Raw genomic sequence first — 27,323 nt, 5'->3', positions numbered from 1 at the left:
GGCTCCGACCGGTTTTGCCTTCCACAATATTGACCAACTGAAGGCGGACCTGGTGCTAAATAAGTTCAGTTGTTCAGCTGATGCTAACCGACTTGATCAGCAAAAAAACAGAGTAGCTTGTTGTACCGCCTCTCACGGCAGCAACGAATGTGTTTGGTTGTACTAGAAAAACCGTGAGGAGTTGTCCTACCCTCGTGAACTAACTCCAGTAGCACCTTAGAGAATCCTCCTTTCTTGGTCAGCACAAAAGAAAAGTGCATAAGTAAATGGACTTCACTCTGTATATAATCAGCCGTCACAGTCGAAAAATAGCCCTGGTTCTCGCCGGTACACTGGTACTTGACGTAGAGTAGATGACACTTCGTTTCCACGTGTCTTCAACTGCTCTCTGCTTATACTCCTTCACACGTGGCGAGCATGAGCACCCTGGCATGAGACAGTGGGGGACTTTGGCTGCACTTAGGCACTCAGAAACCCATACGATAACAGGCCACGTAAAGAGCGAAGAAAGAAGGGAGTCATCACGTAAATCCTCGGGGTACTGAGCAGCAGAGGGAAAGACTTTCTTATTCATTGCGTCACGGATAAGTCTCCTGACCTCCTGTTGCTCCAGGCAATCTTCAGTGCTGGATTGGCTGACCGCCGGGTCCATTGATTCTTGGCGCTCTTTGCTTAGCTGCGCCTTGAATAATGCATACGAATGTGAAATAGATTTTTAGAGTGGGACTTTAAAAGTTTTTCAGAGAGGGGTATCGAAGTTCGGTTGGTGATTTTGAAAGTCCACATTAAGCTTTTTATTACACTGATGCACTCGCAGTAGCCTACTGATATCCTGTACTGGAATCCTCACTGCATCTCGAAATGATATCGTGCAACGACTTACTTAGCTGATTTGCCTCCCACTTACCGTTGTTGCCCACATCTAGCCCGCATAACACCATCGACGTTTCTGCCCAGTTCACTCCTTTCTCGTCTTTTTCAGCATTGACGAGGCGAATACACTCTGCCGCTGTTTCTAAGAAGAAACGCTTTCCAGGATTGGCAAGTGCCCCGCTTGACTTTGCGCCTTGCATCCACTCCCCCCGTCTAATAGCCTCCATATTGCGACGCTCACATAGGTTCCGCCAGTGCACCTTGATTCGATGAAATGGAAAGCGATCCGCTGGTGTTCGGCGGAAAAAAGCGCGCGCGTGCTCGCAGCTCGCGTGCAACCTTCTGCATCTCTTCACCTGCATGTCCACGTGCGTTATCGAGCCATAACTGGCGTTCTTTGGCGAACGGGTCTGCTGGACCCCAACTGCGCGTCTCGCGCAGCCATTCAACCATGATGCGATTGTTGATGAACGCACTCGGGGATGTACGATAGCAGACCCCATTAACGCAATCCGGGAGGCCTTGAATAGGATAGTTCGACTTGGCGTTCTTGAAGATCAGCATTGGGCAGAGGAGTTTGGCATTAGCACCACTCTTAATTAAGACACATCGTTATACCTTCACCACCTATTTTATAAAATAATATAAGGTCAGTACTTAGATAATTTTCAAGTGACGCATATACTAAAACATGGTTAAATCAGTTCTTCGTACCTAAAACAATGCTACGGTATTTAACTTTATCTGCACCACGAAAGTAGAGGGTCTTACCGTCATCTAGATCTATGACAAAGTGACTTTCGTCCATATTGTACTGCTCGTCAGGGTCCATCTGTTCATCATCGAAAAGCCTTTTCAGCTGACCCAAGTGCCGAGCAATCGACTGCTCGATCTGTGCCATTTTGGCATCACTGACTTGTTTTTTGCCTTTTAACTTTCTGTACACGATATTATAACGCTCTGTACAATCTTGAATGCGTCTTAGGGAAATAAGTACAGGAAAAGACTTGCCGTTAAACTTAAAAGCTGTGTTGTAGAGCGGGTGAGTAGAATCTTCAATCGTAGCTGTAGCCATGTCCATAAGTAGACGGGAAGATAGCTTGACACCTGCACGTCTAAGCCTCTCAAACTCGGTAAAAAGCTGAGGGTAGAGCCATTCCCAATGACCGTCTATCTTGCGGCCACGACCCGAGAGAGCCTAGTGAATGAGCTGGTGTCGACCGCCGCGCGCCGTTCTTGCGTACTTATGCTGTCCTTGCGCTTCTAGTGCTAGATGAAGCGAGGAGCGCTTTTTCCACCAATCTCTTGCCTTGTTTAGGTTGACACGACGGTCAGCGGAGCGAAAAAGAGTAGGAAATTGTGCAATGGCTCGCCCAGGGAGGCCTTTTTCACCATTTTCAATCATGTCTCCTTCCATCCATTGCACACATCGCTCGCGGTCAGCGACAGCAACAACCTGCAGTGTGCGACCTCCTTCGGACATTTATTTTGCTGTGGCACGGCTTGAGCAGCTTGCTCGCCGAGTTGAGGACTGCTGGCCATCACAGGAATGATTATTTATGGTGCACGTCTAATTATGGTGCACGATTATTTGTGGTGCATGACTAATTATGGTTATGTTACCCTAAATAATATCTTAAGTACGATGCACGACTAATTGCGAAGCACGGCTAATTAGAGTGAAGGGTGTACTTTAGTACGATGCACGACTAATTTCGAAGCACGACTAATTAGAGTGAAGGGTGCACTTTAGACCTCTTTTACACGCATCTACGATGTCAGTCTTCAGCTTCATCCATCCATATATAGCGGTTCTATCTTTTAGACCGTTGTTTTTAGCTGCGTCAGATACCTATTATTGTTATGTCAAGTGCAAAAGGTCCGTTCATCAACACAGACAGATCGCCAAGTGGCTCACCAATGATGAGCCACCAGGCCTTCCGATAATACAACTGCAATGAGATTCTTGCCTTTTCGTGAAATCAGTACTTGCAGGGAAACATTTGATATTAAAAAATACGTAATTGTTATGGTTAGAGCAATATCACACCACTACTGTCAAGATACATCTCATCTGGATGCATTAACGACATCGGCGACGGTTTTCACATTCCAAAGGTGGCGATTTACCTTCAGAAACAGTATTATCTCGAGGTTGATAGGGAGCAGTCCTTGGCGATGGTTTCCCATGACATGTTTGGTTTGACTAAAAACCCGCTCGCACATGTTGGAAGTCGGCGGGATTACCGCAATTTCTGGGTACTCACAAGGCGTCTCACGTTGTAGTTTGCGTTTCTTGAGCGCTCGGTCCGCAAACTCAAGCTTCTTGCCCTCCGACAATTGTGGCGTCGCAACGCGAGAAGCGAACGGTAAGAGCAGTGAGCGCTGAGACTCCGTGAGATTATCAGCCTTTCCGGTGAGCACGGTAACACAGGCATCCTCGAACTCAGGTTGCTGGACGATACCTGCGTCCGAACCCAGGTACCCCTCGACACCAGGATGTTCGGTGATCAGCGCGTCGAAAGTGTCTCGTACGTCGAGAAGTGACAGCCCGTCGGCACTTTGGAGCTTCTTCGAGGAGGATTCAAGAAGCCCCCTCAGCTGGTTTATTTCGCGCCGCGACGGCATCAGCGCCGTCGTGGCGTCATCCATGGCATTAATTGCATCTTTAAATCAAAATAGCGTCGGACCATGTTAAACGTTGACGGCCACCGTGTTGTTTGACGGAGAACTGGCCTCAACTTGGTTTTTTTCTAAATTTTACCAAAACAAAATCCAATTAGATAAATTACCGAAAATACAAAAAATACATTCTGCACTCACCGCAAACTAGCCGAAGCGTTTAGACTGCGTAATTTACGCATCAAGAGCTGGACTTTGTCCAGCAGATCCTCATAGCTCTTCATGTACTTCATGACAGCCAAGTTAAGGCGGTGGCTCGCACATCCCACGAAAGGAACCTTCATGATTGCAGCGATGGACCCATTCGTGGGACAGTTGTCCGCGACGATGTACAGCACGTCAGCCAGCGCTCGGCCAAAGTAGCCCAACACTGCTTGGAGAAAAGAAATGTGAGCAGGAGCAGAATGGTCCACGATGTCATCATCCACAAGAGGAGCCATGGCGAGCAGGATCTTCTCCATCTTGCTGTCATGGCCGAAGACCCCAAAAACTGCCACATAATGCTCCGATTGAAACAAACATCCATCCCAAACAATGCCAAATTGTTTAGGGAGAATGCCTGAAATGTAGCTCTCCAGCGCTTTCACTACCAAGCCCATGTACTTCTCAGCTGTCTCTGGTGAGATCGTGGGTACAGCAGCATATTTAGCCACCGTCCCGTTGTCGAGAATAGCTGAATGGGAGATTGCATTTCACAATCCAGTCAATCCAGCTGTAGATGACTTGACTCTTCTTGTCCACGAACCCAATCAGGGTGCCACTGGCACGCCCACTGCTGGCAATGTCGACTGCATAGCTGGAGTGTTGTGCGCGAATGTGGCTTATCAGGTTAGTGTAGCCAGCTTTACTGTCTTGTTTGCGAATCTTGGAGCAGCGACAGCGAAAATATCCCGTCGGCTCATCCTGGTTGTCAAGAACGGGCTTGAAGAAGAAGTCACCGACTTGCTTGTTAGTGAAGGGAGCTGTCAAAGACATGGTGAATCGGAAAATGAGGAGGACTGAGCTCGATGCACGCCCAAGGACTTGCCAACCAACCAAACAGTGGTTGGCTCTCAGTTTTGCTTAGCTGGGATTGGGCAGTTTTGTGAAGCATGGGCTACAAATAATTTATGACGATACCGGAAATATGTTACTGAAAATTTTCATTATAACTGAAAAGTAAATTATTCCATACTAATATTTCCATTTTATTTTCACTGCAATGTATTATTCGGAAGGCCTGTGAACCACTGTGTATCATGTACAGTACTTAGCGTACCACGCACTTGCTCAGCGCAACGACCCGTTCTTTGCAGGTAGAAAATCATCAGAGGCGGATCCAGCTCTGATGATTGCCCACGTGATTGTCCAGTGCGAGCAGCAGTAACAATAAAGCCGCTGTGTCCAATCGATCGATTGCCAAGTCATTGTAGGCGTCCATCGTCCCATTTTGCACGGCACATTATTTTTTTTTTAATTTTGTGACAAGCAGTGGGTTGGCTAGGCTAGTCCTGGGCCAGTTCGGCCTGTGACACAATGTGACGCAGCACTGCTTGCTCATGCTCATGTCTAGTTGGTCGGTATGTGAGCTATAAAACTTACCTGCGTGTCGAGCGCCAGTGCATTGCAGTCTGCCAGTGTCCGGTGCCCCCATCTACGAGCCACCGTCCACTGCCAGTGTCCGCAAAGACACATCCCAAGGACACTCATGCGCCTGGCAGTGCAGCTTGCGGCTGCACTACAACCGGCTACACTGAGTACACATGCGTGCAATGGCGAAGGACTATACCAAGGACTGTATGCACAAGGACATCGTTGGCTGTGCGCTGCCAAGATGGTGTACTCAAACGAGAGTGCATTTATCTAGAGTTTAGTATTGACTTATTTGCTATTTGTATACTAATCTACTTTTGCGGTACAGCGGCGTTCTGGCGGAGGCTGCTCCACACTTTGCGTTTTGACGCCTGCCGCTCACCAGAGAGCAGCAGAGAAGAGCAGCCTCGCCAGACACCGCAGTCCTGTCGCGGCCTTTTGCCCGGCACTTACGTGTTTACGTTACTTCCTATTTAGTTTCCTAAAGTTGACATTTAAGTGTATTTACATTTAAATGGCTCCTACTCTTAGAAGCGATCGACACATGGAGAATAATCCCCCCGTGACGAACCCTACGTCACCACTCGGTTTACCGGTTTACCCGCTCCTCACGAGGAGTCTTCAGATTCTCATGATCGCGCGGAGGGACGTTTTCTTCAGTGCTTTGCCTTCTGAAGGCGATGCGCCGCGCATGAAGTGCCCAAGCAGCCAATCTGTTAGTCGCAGTGCTACTCTCCGAGTGAATCTACGGTATTAATACATGTATATGTACATGTACAGAATCGTTACCGTGTAAGTCACAGTGCTACTCTCAGAGTCCATCTTTTTAAGCAGTTACGTTACCGGTAGTACAGTACTGCACCCCGTTTTCGCGGTGGTGGACCATATAGGATTTGCAAATAAACTAGATTTTAGCTTACAATTTTTGGTTAATTTGGATTCAGGATCATCACATCCGAAAGTTTATGGGGTGCTGTACTGTGGATTCGTACACGTAGAAATTTTAGAGCTGTATTAATACATTTAAAGATGTACACGTCGAAATAGAAGGCAAATTTCTCTCTCTCGCATGTACACGTCTACGGTGCTTTGCGTGCAATTATCATACGAGAACGGCACTGTAGTTATGACAACACAGTAAGCCCTGTAGCGAGTCGCGCTACTTGCTTCCCGTCTGAAGATTCGTCCTAACAAATTGCTGGTCGAATTCAGGCTAGCTAAGCATACTTAAGTTTTAATTTATACTTCGAAGTATTAATTAGAAATGGGCCTTTAATTTTAAGGCTTAATTTGGACGCGAGGGTCCTCCGTGTTCGTGTTCGAAATGTCCATAAGGCCTATGGACGCTCATATACGTATGTGCGTTCGGGAGGGCCCACCGCAGCAAACACCGTTGGGCAATGTTAAACGGGGCTTAGTGCATCGACACAGGGATGTTGAAGTAATCCTGCCAGTCTGGCGGTGTTGATTCAACCATCCTACCCCTCGATGCATCGTTCAGCCTGGAATCGCTCATTACGTATTGCAAAAAGCATAACAAAAATAAATGCATGCAGGCGGCATGCATTTATTTTTGTTTTGCTTTTTCATGTACCAACAACAGTTTACAAATACTTCTACTGTAGAATTATTAAAACCTGGTATTAATACATGTACAGTAGTACTTACTGCCGATACAATTTGCAATACATGGACTGTAAAGTACCAACAGCACCGCGATAAAGGATGAAGTGTGCCATCATCAAAAGGCGATTTGCGGCAAACCGATCGGCGTTGGTGGTGATATCCTCTCCTTGGCCACCTGCATCTACATGTACACGCTCAATACTTATCGTCGCCAATGCTCCTTGCCGTCGTTTCACGCCAAGTTCAGCCGATCGGACCCACTGGGCCGACCCAGCATGTCAGCAAAGGTCGCAGTGGCCAAGAGCCCCTTCTACTCTCTCGGGCAATCGCCCCGACGAAATAAATCAAATAAACCGAACCCCTAGCCCTATTATTTCCAGTGAGGTGAGGCGTCAGGTCATTCATTATCTCTTCGGCTGCTCCGCTCGCTGCGGCGCCGTTCCCCGTTGCTTGACGCAGCATATATCACCACGTTCTTCCACCTGCCGTCCATCACGACAGGCCGCGCTTTCCCCCGCGGTGCTGGCGATACGTAATGGGGATCTCTTGCTCTCGCGACCACAGCCGCGGCCCACACCACAACAAGTTCCATCAGATGACCGACAGGCGCAGCAAAATTACCAGCTCCTCGTCCGCGGATGCACTTTCACCGCCATGTTTCCGGACTCGTCGAGTCGATGACGATCGCGAACAATTGGAGGCTGTGGCGTCATCCGTCACACAGGAACGAAGACGGCGACTAAATCTCTCAAGCCGTAGTTGGGAACCAACCGACCAATACCTGCCTAGCCCTGTGGTGCGCGACTACGCGGCGGTATCCACACAGAACAGTCAATTTAGGAAGCATATGGAGGACGAGTGTGTCGCTATCCCCAAGTACACTGCCTTTCCGGACGATCCGGCCGTTAGCTCTTTCTTCGGCGTTTACGACGGTCATGGAGGAGACTTTTGCGCTAAGTATGCCGCCAAATACTTCCACCAAAAGCTGGCGGAGCTCATGCAAGACAAATACAGCGCTAAGAGAAGACGATCTTCCGATGCTGAAAGTACTAGTAGTAGCAACCGCAGCAACGTTACATCTACCAGCAGTATGGATGATTGCTCTGATGTGGAGGCGGATGTATTAAGTAACGCCGAGATCGAGAGCTGCTATGCCCAGGCCTTTTCGTCACTTGACAAGGAGCTCGAGGACTTCGACGAGTCGTCTGAGAGCGGCTCCACGGCCGTCACCTGCCTTATCCGCAAGTACAATGGTCGTACGACCTTCCACATGGCCAATGTTGGCGATTCCCGTGCCATTTTCTACTGCGACGGCCAGACGTCGCGGCTATCTGTTGACCACAAGGCTACGAATGTGGATGAGATCAAGCGAATCCGCGCGCTCAATGGTATCATTGTCAACAAGCGTGTGGCCGGCTCCATTTCCGTCACGCGTGCTCTGGGCCAGGCAGACGAGAAGAAGTTTATCACGAGTGCACCGCATATCGCATCATTGGAGATTGCGTCGGATGACGCTTTCCTTGTTTTGGTGAGCGACGGCGTCACAGACGTCTTCTGCGACGAAGAATTGACAGAATTTGTCTCCAAGCGCCTCGCGCAGGGCGAGAAGTCCATCACCATTGGCAAAATGCTGTTAGACGAGGCTAAGGCGCAAGGATCCATGGACAACATGACTGCCGTCATAATCTGTTTCGGGGAGTGAGCTGTCGAAGCCAAGCTGCCAGTTTGCCTTCAACAACAAGTAGAGCTAGTAACTAAGGCCGTTTCGAGCCACTAATTATTTGTAAAGCTTGCAAAGATTATGAATTGTTTCATTATGGTCGATAAATAAATACATGCATTGCTGGCGCATGCAACACGAAGGACTAACAGATATCACTCGACTTTTCGAGAAGCAACGACGAGCAAAATACTTAGAAGTGAGACGCTTTCCATCTGGCCGCCTCTAGAGACAAATGGAAACATCCTTTTACAGATCGAGGCTGCGAGGTTCCATAGGTTCCGGTGACGTTCGACGAAACGTGAGCACGAGTGGCTTGGGGGCAACCTTCATGACCTGGCACATCTTCTCAAAACCCAAGCGGAAGACGTCGTAGTGATTGATAGTCAGCAGCTGATCGCCTACACTCACTTTGTTGTGCTTCCCACCGCGGCCAGCTACGCCAGACTTGTTCATGTCCTGGACCACCGGGTAAGACTTGCCCTGTTCGGGCTTTAAGCTAATTCCAAGTGGGCCGTCTTCTTCTCTCCAAATAATGTAGCTCAAGGACCTCTCCAGCCGCTCTCGGCTTCTTTGTCGGTCGGTGCGCACTATCGACGGACGTCGCGGTCTCTTTGTGAGACTCTGCAGCTCATGTGATGCCGGTCTGCGCAGCCGAAGCACGGCTGGCCGCACGCCGCTGTCCACAATCTGCATCACCGCGTCAAACGGCACGTCGGAGCGTCTGGTGCTACGATCGTTGATAGAAATGAGGAAATCGCCTTCGCGGAGATTCCACATCCCCGGCAAAGAGTCGTTACCCTCCGCCACTTCGACACACGGATAACCAGTAATATCGCACGACTTGAAGATCACGGAGCCAACACTGGAGCCATACCACAGCAAAATCTCGTACTGCAAATGGTCTTCATCTTGCTCCCCCAGTGTGGGAAGCGAATCGAGCGAGGACACTGTGGACACAGTACGCTGCACCGACTCATTGCCTGATCGCTGCAGTTTCAGACAGTACCGTAAGAAGAGCTGAATCTTGCTGGCTGCTTCCTCCTCGGCGACAGCCGTGGCCAGCCACTTGTTGAACGATGGCGGCGGTACTGCGACGGACTTGAGGTCGCTGGTGCTGTCCTGCGGCTGCTGTTCACACAGGTCTTTGGGCCGATTCTCGCTTGGAAGAGTCTCCAGGGCTCGCATCTGCAGAGCGTCGACGCCCATTGTAACCCAAACGCAATGTTTCTTGAGAGGGAGAACCCCGGCAACAAAAATGAAGGCACTCGGCAACGAGTTGGGCTATGAAAGACAAGCTAAAGGTCGAAGCGGCTGTTTGACCGGCTCCAGCAATACTTGTGAGACACAATGAGGGCTGGGGGCAACCGAGCAATGTTGGTGTGGTGAGGACGCTCATGGATCAAGGCACGGTGCCGGCGGAGTTCTCGATCTTTCAACGACCAGTCTTGTGTCGACTGTGTGGGACGGAGCACATGAGGGTCTCAACTTGCGACCACCTAGTGACGACGTTACAGGAAACCATTTCGAGCGTAATGCTTACGGACAGCAAGTGGATAGAAATGACACCCATTCCACCGGTAAAGTCACCGACTTCTGTAGAAACAGCAATTGGCCGGGTAATTATAGATTCCACTGCAAACCTAAGGCAAAAGAAGTTTTAGTCGGAAAAACCTGAGTTTGACCGGGGTACTTATCTGGGAGTCTATTTCGTCACGCATCTTTCATCATAATGCCTAGCCAAGACTGTACAGTGTGAAATGAGATCTCTGACGACACTAACAAAATCAAGCGCTGAATGATCTCATGCAAAGTTTCCGTTGATGCATGCGATGCATCACTGTCTGAAACATCAAAATGGACTACAGTAGCCAATTGCCACTGTAGTCCATTTTGATTTGAGCCAAAATATGCTGTAACTTCCGTCCCAGAAAAATTAGATCATTGTTGCGATCGCATACGCCCTCCACCGACGAAAGTTGACAGACAGCGAGTGAGGGGGGGGGGGAGATAGAACACTATGGTACGTGCAAGCGTTTGTTTCTTCGATGTGATATAATGATAGCTATCTTCGAATACTTTCACTACAGCATTTAACACGGTTTCCACCTCAAGAAATTGGAGCGATACCCAGCAAGTGTCCGGGAGGTTCAATGCCCCTTTCAAGCTCAAAAGAAAGTCAAACATGTTTCGTTGATTGAGATGGAATCTACTAGATTCCCGAAAATGCAATACTTAGATTAATACATCGATGTGAGCTGAGCAAATTAATAATTCAATTATTTGCATTACTCCGGCCCATACTCGAGCATACGCACTCATGTACGATTGTAGTTCAGAAACACGAGTCTGGCTGGTTCCGTAGATCAGACAGCACCAGCGTAGCGAGAGAGAGGAAGCGCTTACTCTCGTTAGACGTTGGCGGGATGTACGCGACGTCGACTAGAACACACCTCGGCGGCTCTTGAAGACGACCGTTCAAGATCAGGCGACCTAAATTCAGCGCAGGCTAATTTTTCCGCGACGTTTAGCGCCTCCCCTTGATTAGACCTTGCTCTAAAGTTGCCGTTGTTGACAGCCATGAATTAATAATTAAATAAAAAAATGGATAATTTTTATGCATATTTTTTCGGGTTCCCTGGAATCTAGTATTTCGACGTCCTCAACGGTTGAGTCAACTTGGCCCTGCAAGTCAACGTTTGCACTCGCGCACAGCCTGTGCCGCACAGGTTCATTTCCAAAGGGTGTTGGCACAACTGCCATCAAGCTGACTTCAGTAATGCGACAGTGTTATTAATAACCGTCCAGCCTGTAAATCTTGTACTTCGTACTTGAATGACTGTGAGCTTATCACTCCGAGCCGGCCGCAGCGGCAGACCCTTCTCGAATGGAGAAAACTTATCGGTATTATTGTGTTGGTAACTAAATAATTTGTGTCGCTGCATGACTTTCACGGTAGGTGGCGAAAAAAAAAGTCACACTTATAAAATTTGACTTGCTAAATCCTCCTTCATTCGAATGACATGTCATTAATTGATCGCTTAAAGCACCTTGCAATTAATATGTCCTTCACAGTAATTTCTGAAAGATATCCTTGGGGGGAGAAGCCGAATCGAAAGCCTAAATCCGAAGATGTTCCAGACCAAGTGCGTTTGCCGCTGCGGTTGTGCCCCACGAGTGTTTTTCCGCTTGGATTGACTTATATGTATATCTATTCCTTCACAGCACTGAGTATGACCGTGGCGTGAACACGTTCTCGCCCGAGGGGCGACTCTTCCAGGTGGAATACGCCATCGAAGCAATCAAGGTGCGCCTCTAAACTCTATCCACGAATAGGAGTGATACTAAACCTTGCGGCTCGTGCTTACGGGCGTTGTGTAGATGGGTACCACAGCTATCGGCATTCGCACAAAAGAGGGAGTCGTACTGGCCGTGGAGAAGCGACTAACTTCTCCGCTGCTGGAACCTGGCAGGTTGGTGCCTTACACGAAGCACGAAAGAGGCCAGAAAATGCTAACGTTGCTGTGCTTGATGTTTCGACGTGGACAGCATCGAGAAGATTATGGAGGTCGACAAGCATGTGGGCGCTGCAATGAGCGGCATCACTGCCGACGCACAGACTTTGATCGACCACGCGCGTGTGGAGGCCACCAATCACTGGTTCTCGTACAACGAGCCTGTTCGCGTACAGGCACTGACGCAGTCCATCTGCGACTTGGCGCTGAGTTTCGGTGAGGGCTCGGATGAGAACAACCACAAGCAAAAGATGAGCCGTCCGTTCGGTGTGGCGCTGCTGCTTGCTGGCGTGGATGAGGCTGGCCCGCAGCTTTTCTACTCGGAGCCCTCAGGCACGTACTGGCCTGTGAAGGCTCACGCCATCGGCTCTGGATCAGAAGGCGCACTGAACAATCTCAAGGATGGCTACACGGAAGAATTGACGTTGCAGGAGGCTGAAACACTTGCGATTGGCGCTCTGAAACAGCACATGGAGGAAAAGCTCACTAGCATTAACGTGGAATTGGCAATTGTCACACGCGAGAAGGGCTTTCACGTCTGCACTGCTGAGGAGCTGGAGGTCGTGATCGGTCGTCTGTAGACGAGTATGCTAGTTTTCGAACCTAAAATGCACCGCACTTATCGTGATTCTTCAGCATTAAATTGTTAATGAACTCCGAGCGCGCACTCGTTTGCACCCTATTTGCTGCTGCTGACCATATATTAACTTGTCAAATTTGAGATACTTCAACTACATTAGTATCTTCCTAAACGCTGGTCTCCATTATGCGCCGCTGAGACTTGTCTTTTTAACTCAGTACTGCCCAGCTACGCGCTTGGCGCCTCCTCGATCGAGTCAGAGCGCTCGCTGCTGGACCTACTGCTGCCTGTTGCGCTGTGCCCAGCCGTAAAATTGTGAAGTTTGGAGATGATCATGTCGAGAGCCACCGAGTTGACGCCGTGCGGGATAATGATGTCCGCCACGCGCTTCGACTGCTCTACAAACATCATGTGCATGGGGCGTACCGTCTTCATGTATTGGTCCATGACCGACTCAGCAGTGCGGCCGCGCTCTTCCATATCGCGGTGCAAGCGGCGCACGAGGCGGATGTCCGCAGCCGTCTCCACGAAAATCTTAATGTCCATGAGGTCGGCGAGCGCTTGGTCCGCAAAAATAAGAATTCCCTCCACCAGGATAACGCTGTTGGGCTTCATTGGGGTGGTAGCTTCGCACCGAGAGTGCGTACTGAAGTCATAGATGGGCACATCCACAGTCTTGCCGGCGCGCAGTTGCTTGAGATGCTTGACCATGAGATCGGTCTCAAGGGCATCCGGGTGGTCAAAGTTGTGCTTGGCACGCTGCTCCATGGTGAGATGGGCCAAGTCCTTGTAGTAGTAGTCGTGTGAGAGGTATGACACGCGACCAGCGCCAAACTCCGCCATAATGGCGCGCGAGAGCGTGGTCTTGCCCGAGCCGGAGCCGCCACACACACCAACTACGAGGATCTGATTGCCCTCAACGTTTAGCATATGCCTCGAATGCCCCATACGGAAGCTAGCGCTGGGATCCGTCGAATTGTTAATGTACACGATGTCCTTCACCAGCTCCAGTTCACTCTTGGAGGTGACCAGCGGCTGCTGCAGTGCGAACTTCTGCCGCTTTCGGCGCTCCGAGCGTGCGTGCGTGGCTGCCAGCGCGGCCATTAGCGCTACACACACCGCCACCACCTCGAATAAGCCGGCCTTCACCATCGTCCAGAGAGAAGAAGAAAAGGGAGAGGAGCACAGTGGCCGAGACACTTCCGAATCGTCTACAGCCAAAGCGAAAATGCATGAATGGCGCGTCTACAGTATTTTGGCCAATCGAAAAAAAAGAAAACGAGCAAACGATGAGTATGTGACGCGATGTCACCCATCGGCGGCATGGGCTGCCATCAGTTGCTGACGCTTTCCGTTTAATTTCGCTATATTTGCGCCATTTGCTTGCCTACACTCACTGACTACCGGCGACTGAGTCGATGAGAATGGGGTAACCCGAATCGAGCGGGGTGTTCGGGTCACGCACAGCCTGGCAGATGGCCGGGATGTCCGTCTGCACGTCGAGAAAGTCTGACAGGAAGACCAAAAGCTGGAAATCGCTGATGCGCTTGGCGTACGGCTCGTTACGATATTTTTGCAGCTGAGACTTGAGCGCCGCGCGGTTTCGGTATGCTCCCTCGCGGTTGAGCTTGGGGAACTCGCAGCGAAGTGGCGACTCGTGCGGTACGACAGGAACCACGCACAGGAAAAAGTTATTGTCCACCTCGGTCGCGCGTTTGGCCTCCACGAGAGCCGTGAACGTGTCGGTGACCGCGCAGGCCTTAGGATTATGCTCGTTCTCCATCAGCGCGCCGGCCGCGAACATCTCAACGCACTGGTCGCTGACCTGGAAAGCCTCGAATGACGCCTGCCCTTGCTTATCCAGCGTCACCTTGAGTGTAAGAAATAACGAAGCCTTCCCGCCTGCATCGGCCTGTAACTGCGCCGCCAGCAGGGTCTCCCTTGCTGAGAAGTGAAAATCATCATCTTCGCGAGGCGGGTGCGAGAATACCCAGCCAACTTTCTCGTAGCCAAGTGCTTCAGCCACCGCATCAACCTTGTCTGCGTTGGGATCGTCCAGCACCTCAAATCCGTACGGGTTGCCCTCCTGTGGAGGCTCATATATAAAGTCCACCGTCACCTCTTTCGTCTCGGAATCCACAGAACCGTAGAGCCAGCCGCAACGCGACTGCTGGAAGGCGAACTGGCGCAGATAAGCCTGAAAGTCGTTGCAACTAGCGCCGTCCAGATGCACCTTAGCCACCTGTGGCTCCTTTTGCGCGCTGATCTTGAACTCAAACTGGGCGTCCATACGCATGAACTCGCCCAGTGTCCAGTACATCTTCATGTCTCGCAGTGACTTCATGCCCGGTCGGAACGCCTGCTTGTCAGCGCGGCCATGGTACGCCACATGCGTGAGTGTGCCATCCGCATTAATCTTCGTGCCCACGACTCCGCCCGTGGAAACCGTCTCGCCGTCGTAGTCTAGGAACAGCATGTCGCCGTGGCCCACTCGCAGCTCGCGCAGAGTCTGAGTGTCTGTAGTCTGCTGCGCTCCCTGCTGGTCCAGCGCCAACTGTTGCCGCGCTGGGGCAATCGAGTGCTGCTCAAATATCCACCGCTTAATGTCCGCGATGGTGGATGACGGCGTCAAGTCCCCCACGCGCCATGTGCCATTCTTCGAGCGTACGCGGATGAGCATCTTCGCTGTGAATTGTTGTTTCGAGAAACGGGGTGTATCTTCACACGAAATCGTACTTAACAATGAAGCACTGTCGGAACTTCCGGATCAAGAATCAAAAAGGTACGATACCATGTTCAAATACAGAGGCCCTCTCTCTATCTCCTTCCCTCATTCCTTCACTCGATCTACTCCCAATTCGTCAAGCAGGAGAAGCAGACAGAGCTCAGCAGAGTAGCCTTGGCAACTGGAACTGAGTAGCGCCCACCAATTAGGAACTAATCTAACAGTCTAGTCTATCAAGTCGATGTATATCGGCTATAGTCGCTCGGTTGATCGTGCAGTGGTCGATCCCAGACAAGCACGATCCACGTTATGCCAGCGCCTATTCCGCCAAGATCGTCTTGATGTTGTCGCGCTTCTCGCTAGGGCCAACGTACTCTTTCCACGCCTCCTTCTGCTTGTGCGCCGTAAGGTGGTGCTCAAGAACCTGCATCATCATCTCCTTGTCGAACACCGACGTGGGCGAACCGTATGCCGCAGCCTGGAAGGCAATTACGAGCTTCGACAGCTCACGACCGGAGAAACCGTCAATACGCGCGGCCAGGTCCTCAAAATCCGAGTCCTCGATACCCTCCACGTAGATCTTTTTGGCACGCGAGTTCTTCGGTGCACGAATATAGTCGTCGAAGTACTGCTTCAGCATGCGCACACGCTCGTCGAAACCAGGCAGACGGAACTCCACCATCTCATCGATACGATCGTTGATGGCCCAGTCAAACTGTTCCGGCTGGTTACTGGCGAACACGATCATGAATTTGTCGCTGGCTTCGCCCGTGCGGTACAGGAAGGCATTGAGTGCGTTACGCATGTCCTCGCTCATGACGGTGTTGCTACGCTTCTGCAAGAACGCATCAGCCTCATCAACGAATAGTAGCAGACCGCGACGGCTGTGCGATGCCCAGTCAAACAACTTGTGAATCTCCGTCACACCCTCGCGACCCAGTGGGGCAACGTCACCACCCGTGAGGATGGCGTACTCGAGGCCAGAGTGACGAGCAAGGGCCTTGGCGAACAGAGTCTTACCCGTACCGGGCGGGCCGTGAAGCAGCAAGTGGCGGAATGGCGCGCGGTTCTTCTTCGTATTAAACGTAGACACAGCCACGCTGCGCAGACGCTCGTCTAGCTTGGGTTCAAGCACGACGCCCTCGAGCGCATCCGTCGCCTTCTGCAGTCGCAGCGCACGCTTGATGGACGGAATGGGGTTGGCCAGCACCTGCGTAGCAGAACGACGTGACGTCTCACGTACCAGCGACGGCTTTCCCATGCGCGCCTCAATGTATTTGCCTGCAACGCCGGTGGACACCTTAGCGGTATAAATACCGACAGCAAGAGCTGTCAGAGAGGCCACAGTGGCCGTGAGCTTCTCCTTGTCATCCACGAAAGTCATGATGCCTGACCCGACAGTGTTACCGGCAAGCTTAATACCCTCCATCACGGTCTCACGGTATTCCTTGGCGCGCACACGGGCCTCCTCGAGGTGCAGGTCGTGGTTGAGACGCTCCTGCTTGATGCGGCCCTCGGTCTCTGCCGATACCTTAGCCAGCTCAGTCTTCTGACGCAGCTCAGCTTCGTAGTCCAGCGTCTTGCGTCGGGAGGCCTCCTGGCGGGCGAGAATCTCCTCCTGTTTCTTAAGTTCCTGCTCCTTCATGTACTTCTGGGCAGCCAACTGGTCAGCGTACTGCTTACGCTTAAGCTGATCCTGATACTGCGCGCGCTGCTGGTGCTGGCGGGTTTCCTCCTCCAACGTCTTGCGGCGCTCCTCACCCTCCTTCTGCACTCGCACGATCTCGTACTGCTTGTAGAGAGCTTCATTCTCCTTAATTTTGGCCTGGTTCTCCGTCTGCTTGGTGCGCTCCGTTTCCTTGGCCAGGTTAAAAGCCTCCTTGGCATGGCGCGAGTTCTCGAGCTCGCGAGCAGCCTTGGCTGCGCGTTCCAGACCCGACGGGTCGAACGAGTACCCGTTGGCACCGCCGCCACCGTTCCCCTTGGGCTGTGAAAGCGTGTTTTGCACCGGTTCGGCCGCCTCTGGCGCAGGTGCGCTGCGCTTGGAGCCACCACCGCCGAATCCGCTGAACATGGTGGTCAAAGGGAAAAGACTTGCTAAAAACTCGAGCTTGAAGGACGGCGCAGCCTTAGCAGATCCTGCGGCCGAGGTCAAAGGGGAAATGGACTGGCTGGGGCAAGCTGATACCCGTACTTTACCGAGCAAACCATCACTCCTGTTTTGTTGGGTAATGCAATCTCACAGTGAAAAACAAGCATGGATAAACTGCGGCGGCTGGTGGACGACACCACCAGCGCCGTGCAAGATAAGCTCAAGGTGCGCAGCTCGATATCGCATGGCTCGTGACTAAGTATTGACGATGTGTCTGTACGGCATCTTAGAGCGGTGAGAGGGAGCTTCGCCGAGCAGCGAGCGATGCCGGCGCACGAGCACAGCAGGCGGCGGCCATCGCAGCCGACGAGGCTAAGCGCAGTCTACGGCGGACCGCGGAAGAAGCTAAAGGCGCCGCCAGACACAAAACTGAGAATATTGGAAAAGCGGTCAAGCATAAGGCGGAGGAAGCACGCGCGACAGCGTCCACCAAGGCACGCGGCTTTGGCAGTAAGGTGCTCCAGAACGTGCGCCAAAACCAGGAGCACGCCACGCGCCAGCTGCGCGAAAACTCTAGGCTGCTGCAGCGATCAGCCAGTGACACCGTAGATGACCTGAAGAAGCGCGCGCAGCAGAGCGCCGCGGAAGCTACTAGCGCTGCTCAGGAACGGGTCCGATCCTCCGTCGCAGAGGGCACCCAACGGCTAAAGAGGACGTCGTCGTCTGTAGTAGAGGCAATTGACCCTCGCGCGAGTGCCCGTAGGGTGCGCAACAAACTGCTGATGCTGGGCTTTATCGGCGTGTTCCTCTATGGCTTTGGGTCAGCCATGCCTCACGCCATGGCAAAGTATGCGCTGGAAAGAGCCAAGATGGAGGGCGTGGCAGCAGTGCATGTGGAAGAAGATACAGATGCATCAGCAGCGAGGAAGTGAAGTGAATCGAGTGATCAATCGGAAATGCAACAACCGCGTTAGTTAAGTAGCTACGCCTTGTCGTCCGGGCGGTACTTTTGCGTCGGGTTCTGGCTAGCCTCGTATAGGAGCAACCAACGCGGCTTCTTATTGGGATCCACCTTCTTCACACGCGACTTGCGACGCTTCTGGGCTTCGACCTTGGCGTTCACCCATGCCAGGTAGTCGTCTTTTACCTGCGTTCGCCACATGATGTACTCCTCTTCGTTGAACGCACATGTAGGGATCTCGTTGCTGCTGTAGCTGGGGGAATTTGTGGAGCCACCTTCGTATCTGCCAAAGTTCAAATCCATGCTGGAACCCTTTGTGAACGAACCGAGTAAACGTCCACTGGGACTTACACCGAAATACATGCTGCCTTTGGAGTCATCGCTGGACAGAAGGTGCTTGCTAGACGCAAGAAAGAAGTTCTGGAGTCAAATTACGACGTCAGTGCGTTGCAAAAAGCGCTTTGTACAGGTGTAAGGTACTTACTCGTGACGACACACCTCCGAAGCGATTGGCCTCTATGAAAATTTTACGTTGATGCTGCAAAAAGAAAGAAGACAAGTATTAGCGACGCGGTCGCAAACGTGAGGACAAGGAGACGCACCATTTCCAAGTCGGTCTGATCATCTGGAAGGGCCAACGGCCGGATAGGTCGCTTTGTATCATGCGAATACGTTGTCAGGATATCTGCACATGACCAAAGTGGAGATACCAAGCTTACCGAATGGCGTCGTTTCCAGATAGGGACGTCTTCCTCGTTCTCGGCGTGGGTGTCATCGCCACGAGCCGAGTCCACGTGATAATCAATGAGATCTGCGTATTCGCCATCGTCAAATCGATCGTTTGACGACTCCAGCAATTTCTCTGTAATCTGATTGCGGATGTCTGAGTCAGAGCTCGAACTGATGATATCAAGGAGAAGTACTCACCGCTTCCAAGTCGACATAGCTGATAGCACGGGGCAGGCAGAGAAATGCACTGAGAGTCCGTGCCAGATTCATTGCTGCCGTTTCAAGAAAAGTGGATTGCTGCACATCGATGTTGGAGCTGCTACCGAGACTGGAAAGCTTCTTAAATGAAGCCGCCCGCTTTGATGACCCCATCGAAGAGAGACTGACGCTTTTGAGCTCTTCAGACACGACGTCATCAGCTTCGTCGCTGTCATCATCGCTGTCGGACGGGATAGTACCCGCAGTGTTATTGGCAATCTTCAGCATTGCTAGCGTACGTGTCTTGCGCAGAAGATTCTCGATATGATCATCCAACGTCACGCTGGACGCTTTCGAATCGTCATCCAACGGCTTGGTCTTTTCTATACTAGATTGGCGACATTGTCGACCCTGTGTTTCATCGCTTGAATCTTCGGCGTCTTCGTCGTCACTCAAGGCTTCTTCATCGTCAGAATCGAATCGCAGCATCTTCTTTCCATCAAGCGGGGCGGCATGATACCCTGGAATCGGAAACAACAGAAGTGTGAGGCAAAACTATCGCTTGTGGCTACCTGCGAGCTTTCGGGTCTCCATACGATATCGGAAGCCGTTGACTTGCTCAAGTGCTTTTGCCACACGCTCGTGCTTCGGACTATTAAGACCGTCAAATTCGGCGTCCATGTTAGCGGTCAACTGAAATGCTGCTTGTGATCGATCACCTGCTACCAAAAATAAGGGATCGTTACTGCAACTAAATGGATACGAATCCTCCATGAATGAAAACCGTCAGCTACTTGATTGAATTGGCAGATTGAGGGCGTACTCTAGTGGCCCGTGTCACTTGTTGCAGTGAATACAGTGTTACAGCGTCCAAGCACCGGAACGAGCCTTCACTGTCTTTATTTACGGTAGTGGCGTGAGCTGATGCAGGACGAGTTTTGGTGACTGGTTTGTCACTCGGGACCGGAGCTTCAGCATCGCTCTCGTCTTCTGCAGGGTCCGGATCATTAAATTCGGAAGGGACTGACACAGAGCTGCGCAAACGCGCTACGACACCGATTGTGGCTATTGCCGAGTTGCTTTGGAGCGATTTGCGAAATCGTTCCTCCAAAAAGGCGTTGCGGTCTTGGAGCTTCTTGACTTTTTGTGACGCAGTGGCGAAACCTAATTTCCGAGTATCCGCCGAGGAATGCGGACGCTGTCGGTTCATCGTAATACTCTGCAGCGTGCTGTGCTTTTTTGCTCGGTCCAAGTCTGCGCGTAGCTGATCGCGCTCCCGCATGAGATTTTGTTTTTCTGCTCGCAAGACCCGCGTTTTCTGCTTGTGCAGTTGCTCAGACGCCATCATGTGTCGAATCCGTAGTTTCAGCGCTTCTGACTCGCGTTCCATGCGTGTTGCTTCTACGCGATAATATTCTACAACGTATGGGTGCTCACCGTGTGCAGACGTAGCTGACACACCATTATCGGTCGCCTCGGTGGTTCCAGCTCCAGAAGACCGTGGTGGTGGCTGTGGGGAATGATTCTGTTGTGATGCTGACAGTTGCGCAGAGCTCGCACTGCGCGTGAGCTTGGATGGAGAGTAGTGCACTGGCTGTTTCTGCTTCTGAAGGGCGCTAAACAGCCTTGCGTATTCGTCCTTCATCCTCTGCACTTGGATCTCGCGTTCTTTAAGGGCTCCTTTCGTGCGCAACGCGTCAGCTTCGCTCTCCGCAAGTCGCTTCTTGAGGTCGTCCGACAGTTCGCGCAGACGGCGCGACTCTTTTTCGAGGCGTGAGTACGTTTGCAATTGCGTGCTTTGACGCATGCCAGTGAGCTGTTGCTGCAACCGCTGGACTTCGCGCTTGCGCTCTTCGTTAGCAGCCTCCGTTTGAGCCATTTTGACTTCGTATTTGCGAAGCGCACGTCGTAGCGTTTGATTCTCGGCTGGCGTTCCGAAGAAATCCCCTTTCATGTGAGTTGGCGACGTCACGGTGCCTGACGGAGCTGTAGTGGTAGTTGAATGGCTACTGTTCACGTCTGGGAGACCTGCCGTCGTTGTTCGGGTTCTTTCAAGAGTCTTTTGGTGGCTCAGTGCTTCTCGAGCTTCCTTGAGTGTTGCGATTTCTTGCTGCTGTTTAGCTACAAGCAGCTTTGCCTCCTGTTCTCGAGATCTTCCGTCCTGGACTTGAGCATTCATCTTCTCAAGTAAGTTTTGGTGTTGGCGTCGCGTTTGTGTCTGATCAATTTCACGTTGGTTCAGCTGACATATCAAGGAGTCCCGCTGTTCTTTTAACTGTCTACACGTAAGTTCAAGCTGTTGAAGTTGGTCGCGAGTGCGCTGCTCCCTCTGCTGGTTGAGCAAGTCTTCTGCGTGAACTTGACGCGCAGTCGCAGTCTGTCGAGCTTCCTGCTCTGCAAACCGCAAGCGCAAATGGGTTCGTAACGCGTTCAGCAGCGAGATAGGGTCACCCTCGGCCTTCTTGAGAAATTGTTCTTTGCGTTTGCCCCGTGCAAAAGAGGATTCGCTGTCGTTGAACCGAGCAGCGCCATCAGTCCCGTTGTTATCGCTCCGATCCATTACCTCCATGAAGAAATCGACAAGTGCGGCTTCAAGACGTTGGAGTCTCTTCACTTTGACTTGCGCAGTATTCAGTCGCTCCATCAAGTGTTTTGTCTACACGAACGATGACCATCACGGATCGAGTATTAGATGAGAGAGCATGTCCTCAAGTGGAGACTTACCGACCTCTCCTACACTAGAATGATGGGTGGCACCATTACTGTAATTGCCCGGGAGAGGATTGCGTTGCTGCGCCAAATTGACAGGCTCGTCGAGGGGAGGAGAGCGCATTTTTTCTACGAAGAGGGTGGGAGCTGTCCCTCGAGCTCTAGAAACAATCGAAAGCTGTAGTACTTATCATCAAAACCAGCGTTTCTCGGATAATTATAGTGTCCGGGTCAAGGTGTACAGTGCCGAAGAGCACACATCTTTCTCTCCATTACTTGTTGCTATTACCACCTGCGTCGTGAGGTGGGAAAAGGAGATTCGGAAACTTGCGCGAGATGGCGTGGAACTCGTTTAAGCTTACTCGGCCGTCTCCGTCATCGTCAGCTTGGCGCAGAATCGTTTGAGCTTTTTTGCGCACTTGATCATCTGTCGATGCGAGATAATTCGCGCGCAGGATGTTCACAAGCTCGTCTTCGGTGATGAAACCATTGTGATCATCGTCGAAGATTTCAAAGCAGAAGCGTACACGCTGCGTACGGTCGACGCCGCTGACAAAGTTCACTGCAGCGAGAAGTATCTCGCGCAAGTCGGCACCGGAGTCGCTTTGATTGTCTGGCGTAAACAGCGCAAAAAGACGCCGATACTCGCCCGTGGGTTCCACCTCGAACAGTGAGCAGAAGTCCTCAAAGTCCAGAACGTCGTGCTGCATCTGACGGAACTTTTTGGCCACACGCTCTAGCATTTCGAGGCTCGGATGAGTGTCCTGGACGAACCGCCGCATGAGCTTTGACTTCTCCTGCTTGATCTCCAGCTGTCGCTGTTTGTCTTCAACGGTAAGATCTGGACCAGTTACCGGTACGGGTTCCTCAGGCTCGTCCTTTGTCATCGCCAAAGCAAACTCTGGTCCACCGGGGTCGGGATGTATCGCCATTCGTCGGAACTCGTCGAAACTCACCTGTCCGTCGCCGTCCGTATCGCAAAGCCGCACCATTTCGTCCACTTCAGCATCGGTGATGAGCTCGCCCATGCAGATCAATAGATGACGAAGTTCTGCGGCACCAATGAAGGAATTTTTGTCGAGATCGAGGAATCGGAATGCACCCAGCAGTTCTTCTTCTGAAAACTCGCTGGTATTGTCGACGACTCGTTTCGCTGGTCTGGTGAGTGCGTGGGCCTTGGCAGCTATTGCCGCATCCTGTCCCCCATCAGGTTCAGACGCCGATGGGATCATCCCGGCTGTCTCCTTTGTACGACGTTCCTTCTCAGTGAAGCGATCCATGCCGGCCTGGTGCTGTGGGTAAGCCACACCTGCAGGACCTTGAAAGCTCATCTCAAGACGCAACATACCAGCAGGGTCTTTGTTCCCGAATCGGCCTTTAACCCAGAGCTTGAGCCAATCGTCGGCATAACCATAGCGGAAGATTGGCAGCAGTGAAAGTGAAGCTGCGCCAATGAGGTCGTCGTCCCCGACAGAATCTTCGTCCCAGACCTCCACTTGCAAATTATACTGGTCAACTACATCGAAGCAGGAGATCTCACCCTCCCATTCAGGCTCACTACCACCGTCCGTGTCGGTCTTGGTCTTTCTAACCATTTGCGCCGCTCGGCCGTCCAGAGTGAGCTTGACGTATGGATCTTGCCGTCCAATGGCGTCTACACTGCGTAGCTGTCTGGCAGCATGGCAGGTCACGGTGAGTATACCTGCAGGGAAGAACTCGATTCGCATTAAGACTTCGCCGGCTGGGCTCCCTTTATTTCGCAACGGTATCGCGTGCTCTTGTGCGCCGCGATGAGCCATGAAGTGTAATACAGAGAACTTCGCGTCACCAATAAGGTCGTCGTTGCCGATATCTTCGTCGAACACGCGCAATGCCATTTGCTGTGTCCAGAGATCGTCCCCGAACCAAAAGAGCAGCTCTTCCTCCCCAAAGTACGGATTGCGTCCTCCACGCTCGATGGTTTTGCCACGCTTGGTGAATTTGCCAATGGAGAGCTGACAGTACGGATCTTGCTTCCCAATGAGCTCCATGCTCTTAAGGTTTCGCCCTTCCATCAGTACGATGGACAGCATTCCAACTAAGGCCTCTTCCAGCTTGATCTCGATCTCAATCTCACCACATGGAGCGCCTGGCGTCGCCGACAACGAAAGGGAGAAAACCTCTCGATGTGGCTGACCGTCAAAGAAGCGCAGAGCCGAGAATTTGACTTCTCCTAGCATCTCATCGGAGAGCAAGTTCTCGTCAAAGACCTCGATCTTGATCGGTAGATCTCCGTCGGTCACGAGCGCCACGGGGTCTGTGAGGTCGAATGATACGATCTCTTCGTGGAAAATGACCGGTGTTCCGCTCTTCTTAAGCGTCTTGCTGCGCTTTTCCTGAGCAGACAAGGGGGTTGTGCCCACTGCAATCTTCACGTATGCGTCGGCGCTGAATCGTTTTGCGTCTACCGGTCCGCCTTTGCGTCGAATTTCGCGTGCTTCTAGCAACGTAAAGCTGAGGCGTCCACGACGCAAAAGCTTCTGGATGGCGGCAAGACTGGCAGCAGCTTCAGCGGCGACGTCCTTTTCGGGCTCGTTTTGAGTTGGAAGCGGGGGAGGTACAGCTTTAGGCGGCTGCGGTGGAGGATCCTTCGGTGGCCCAGGTGGAGCACCTCTCGGTACACTTGGTTGTCCGTGTGGACCTGTTGGCGGTGGCCCTTTCGGTGGTCCAGGTGGACCTGTTGGCGGTGGACCCTTCGGGGGTCCAGGTGGAGCTCCTCGTGGGACGCTTGGTGGACCTGGTACATTTCTAGGAGCGGGTGGCGTTCCCCTCGGTGGGGGTGGAACGTGTCGCTGTGCTGGGACTGCATCGGGATTAGTTTCGGCTTGTGAAGGAGGGGGCGCTTTCGGTCTAGGCGGCGGCGGGGCTCTCGGCGGCGGCGGAGGAGGTGCCATGCCGTCGTAAACTACTTCACGACTGAGCGTATCTTGCTCATAGTGACCGTTGATGCGGGTGATTTTTACTGACAAGGACGTGGAATAAATAGCGAGACGGGCAAAAATAAAGCTGACTCGTGGAGGGAGTCCGAGGTCTTTGGTCGACTTGGTTGCTAGCTCGGGCAAATGACAGGCAGCTTGTTGGCTTCACTGCCATTGTCGTCGCCAGCGCCTGTGCGAGCGGTTGGCTCAAGCTATTTGGTGGATTCGTTTTCGGAGTTCTCCACTCGCACTGTCAATCGTGCCAAGAGCTCACCCACATCCGCCTTGGGACCTCATTCAGCTCGGGCGAAAGAAGAAGATGAAGAATTATTCCGTGACCTCTTTGCTGGAGAGAGTGAAGCTTCTGTGGGATACAAAGCACCAGCTTTCATTCCGCAGAAGCCTGACACGCGAAGAGTACCGTCATCGACTAATCCAAGACAGCACTTCGTTCCTGTGAAAGCTTCGTCGCCACAATCTGGGCTATCCACTCCATATATCCCTCGTCTAAAACTTGAAGAGTTGATAAATGCTCGCCCCGATGATGACGACGAAGATGAAAATAATGGCTCGAGGAGATCGTCTCAGCGAGGTTCCGAGCTGCAACAAATGAGCGAGGAAGATGATTGGTGCCTTGACGATAGATCAACCGAAGGAAGAAGCAATAAGACGAACCCAAGAAAAGCCCAGGTAATGACTCATGCTCGAGGATTTAACAGCAATTTAACAAACAACAGTCAGAGATCCAACAACAGCGACCGACTTGAGCAAGACGCGCTTCGATTCCTGGAAAAGTTAGATTTAAAAGCTGTCCTGCACACACCACGCCCCGATATTCTCAGCTTCTATCTCGGTACAACAACAGCTCCAATATCAACAAGCACGAACTCGAAAGCTCGAGACCGCGAGAAAAAGCAACCTGGTGGAATTAAGCCGAGAAATGACGTTATTTTGGACGAACCTCTGAAAAAACCCAGAGTCGACGGTGCAGCCTCCCGCCTCGCGCATATGAAGAGCACGTACGGTACCGCACCATTAGTGCGAAAAGCGCGACGTGAAACCATTGACCGATTAGCGAATCCAATTTCTGGGCACTCTTCAACGCTGCTAGCTCTCTCACCAAAACAGCGAGAAAAGCGAAGGACTGCTCGAGCGCCGTTGAGTCCAATCTCTGCCGCTATAGCTGTCAGCTGCAGACGCAGCTCTACCTCAAAGAAAGCAAAGCCTCCAGGAAGCCTTCTAAGTGGACTTGGCACACATATTGGCGACTGCGAAATACCAGTGCCAACCCCCGCGACATCAAAACGAATGAGTGTCAAGCAGCAAGACCCTCTCCTTCATAAGCGACGATCGACTGTAAATTCTTCCATACATACTCGTCGTCCTGCAACCGGCAAAAGGAAAAGTAAAACGGCATTGGGATCTCACTCGCTGGTTGCTCGTAAGGAAGCGCTGAAGAAAAAGCTCTAAAGCGGATCGGAACTTACCAAACGTGGCGGAGTTCGAAAAATTGGAGGCTCAACTTTTCTGACCCAGCGTGATGATGAGGAAGGTGTCGAATTGATTGAAGATTTTATTGCTCGAAATCGCGGGGCGGCACAGGCATCTTTGACATTTCGCTTTGGCACAAAAGCCTCACGCAATGTAGTTCCGAATCTACCCACTCGAAACTCTGCAACAGCCAGATGTCGACCTCAGCCCCCACAGGCACGCGTGGGAGTGACTGTCAGTAAGAGCACTAATCGAGGACGAAGCACTCGAACGTCTCGTGGACTAGAGACGTCGAGTAGTTCAACCGATCGTAAGACCGAAAACTCAAAAGCGCGCGTGAGTTTGACCCGTAGCGGATCTGCTCACGAACCCGCTAAGATTTTTCAACAGCCACGACGGCCTCAAGTGTGGCACGCAATCTCGAATAGTAATCATAACACGCCAAGCGTACGAAGTCTCACTGGGCGACCAACTATCCCGAATAATGTGGCGAATCCCCGCAGATTGAAAGCGCATCCTCCTGCACGAACGCTACCTTCTCGAGCGCCAAAAGACCCTCCATCAGCAGCCACCGCACTACTGATGGGATCGACGCTACTTCCTTCGTCTACTGACAGTGTAAAGAGTACTCGTCGTGGCTCGAAAAAGGCCTCGTCTACAGGAAGATCATCGAAAGGTATAACCACATCGTTTGACAAACAATCGGAACAACCCAAAAGAAAGGCAACAACCGCTCGAGTAAGCAGAAGAGAAATGCTCCCAGCTTCTCGTCAAAACTATGCAGTACGACGACCCACATCTAAATTATGAAAAAGAGGACAGATATTTTTCCGTTGATGTTGCTTTTGTTGAAAGAAAAAAAGCGCCGCTTCGAGTACTTGCTCAAATGATCC

General features: G+C 51.7%; 11 protein-coding genes across 11 annotated transcripts; 3 read left to right on the top strand and 8 right to left on the bottom strand.

Annotated features, from left to right (window-relative positions):
- Positions 1–821: 821 nt before the first annotated feature.
- On the bottom strand, positions 822–1,437 carry PITG_12126 (uncharacterized protein; the record flags this gene model as incomplete). The annotated part of the gene is made up of 2 exons (XM_002900703.1): positions 822–1,162; positions 1,230–1,437. The coding sequence occupies 2 exons, from the start codon at positions 1,435–1,437 to the stop codon at positions 822–824; spliced, it is 549 nt and encodes a 182-aa protein (XP_002900749.1).
- Positions 1,438–7,197: 5,760 nt separating this feature from the next.
- PITG_12124 (protein phosphatase 2C, putative) lies at positions 7,198–8,553 on the top strand (the record flags this gene model as incomplete). Its single annotated transcript, XM_002900702.1, has 1 exon — positions 7,198–8,553. One exon carries the CDS (start codon positions 7,289–7,291, stop codon positions 8,453–8,455), a length of 1,167 nt encoding a protein of 388 aa, XP_002900748.1.
- A 169-nt stretch (positions 8,554–8,722) lies between these two features.
- On the bottom strand, positions 8,723–9,743 carry PITG_12123 (sporangia induced myosin-like protein; the record flags this gene model as incomplete). Its single annotated transcript, XM_002900701.1, has 1 exon — positions 8,723–9,743. The coding sequence occupies one exon, from the start codon at positions 9,680–9,682 to the stop codon at positions 8,723–8,725; it is 960 nt and encodes a 319-aa protein (XP_002900747.1).
- A 1,862-nt stretch (positions 9,744–11,605) lies between these two features.
- PITG_12122 (proteasome subunit alpha type-5, putative) lies at positions 11,606–12,569 on the top strand (the record flags this gene model as incomplete). Its single annotated transcript, XM_002900700.1, has 4 exons — positions 11,606–11,619; positions 11,699–11,780; positions 11,855–11,946; positions 12,023–12,569. The coding sequence occupies 4 exons, from the start codon at positions 11,606–11,608 to the stop codon at positions 12,567–12,569; spliced, it is 735 nt and encodes a 244-aa protein (XP_002900746.1).
- A 227-nt stretch (positions 12,570–12,796) lies between these two features.
- On the bottom strand, positions 12,797–13,780 carry PITG_12121 (uridine kinase; the record flags this gene model as incomplete). The annotated part of the gene is made up of 1 exon (XM_002900699.1): positions 12,797–13,780. The coding sequence occupies one exon, from the start codon at positions 13,718–13,720 to the stop codon at positions 12,797–12,799; it is 924 nt and encodes a 307-aa protein (XP_002900745.1).
- A 136-nt stretch (positions 13,781–13,916) lies between these two features.
- PITG_12120 (NPL4-like protein) lies at positions 13,917–15,248 on the bottom strand (the record flags this gene model as incomplete). The annotated part of the gene is made up of 1 exon (XM_002900698.1): positions 13,917–15,248. One exon carries the CDS (start codon positions 15,246–15,248, stop codon positions 13,962–13,964), a length of 1,287 nt encoding a protein of 428 aa, XP_002900744.1.
- Positions 15,249–15,567: 319 nt separating this feature from the next.
- PITG_12119 (ATPase family AAA domain-containing protein 3A) lies at positions 15,568–17,437 on the bottom strand (the record flags this gene model as incomplete). The annotated part of the gene is made up of 1 exon (XM_002900697.1): positions 15,568–17,437. The coding sequence occupies one exon, from the start codon at positions 17,365–17,367 to the stop codon at positions 15,613–15,615; it is 1,755 nt and encodes a 584-aa protein (XP_002900743.1).
- A 113-nt stretch (positions 17,438–17,550) lies between these two features.
- Positions 17,551–18,322, top strand: PITG_12118 (uncharacterized protein; the record flags this gene model as incomplete). Its single annotated transcript, XM_002900696.1, has 3 exons — positions 17,551–17,610; positions 17,676–18,272; positions 18,320–18,322. 3 exons carry the CDS (start codon positions 17,551–17,553, stop codon positions 18,320–18,322), a joined length of 660 nt encoding a protein of 219 aa, XP_002900742.1.
- Positions 18,323–18,367: 45 nt separating this feature from the next.
- PITG_12117 (uncharacterized protein) lies at positions 18,368–19,954 on the bottom strand (the record flags this gene model as incomplete). Its single annotated transcript, XM_002900695.1, has 8 exons — positions 18,368–18,558; positions 18,622–18,766; positions 18,831–18,884; positions 18,949–18,999; positions 19,066–19,215; positions 19,274–19,411; positions 19,463–19,794; positions 19,870–19,954. The coding sequence occupies 8 exons, from the start codon at positions 19,952–19,954 to the stop codon at positions 18,368–18,370; spliced, it is 1,146 nt and encodes a 381-aa protein (XP_002900741.1).
- Positions 19,955–20,063: 109 nt separating this feature from the next.
- PITG_12116 (uncharacterized protein) lies at positions 20,064–21,917 on the bottom strand (the record flags this gene model as incomplete). Its single annotated transcript, XM_002900694.1, has 2 exons — positions 20,064–20,161; positions 20,231–21,917. The coding sequence occupies 2 exons, from the start codon at positions 21,915–21,917 to the stop codon at positions 20,064–20,066; spliced, it is 1,785 nt and encodes a 594-aa protein (XP_002900740.1).
- A 337-nt stretch (positions 21,918–22,254) lies between these two features.
- On the bottom strand, positions 22,255–24,915 carry PITG_12115 (calmodulin-like protein; the record flags this gene model as incomplete). Its single annotated transcript, XM_002900693.1, has 2 exons — positions 22,255–24,714; positions 24,826–24,915. 2 exons carry the CDS (start codon positions 24,913–24,915, stop codon positions 22,255–22,257), a joined length of 2,550 nt encoding a protein of 849 aa, XP_002900739.1.
- Positions 24,916–27,323: the final 2,408 nt, after the last annotated feature.

The sequence above is a fragment of the Phytophthora infestans genome, genomic scaffold (assembly GCF_000142945.1).
Source record: "Phytophthora infestans T30-4 supercont1.24 genomic scaffold, whole genome shotgun sequence".
Taxonomy (NCBI): Eukaryota; Oomycota; class Peronosporomycetes; order Peronosporales; family Peronosporaceae; genus Phytophthora; species Phytophthora infestans.
Note: the sequence above shows the minus strand (reverse complement) of the source record. Positions and strands in the feature narration are given on the sequence as shown.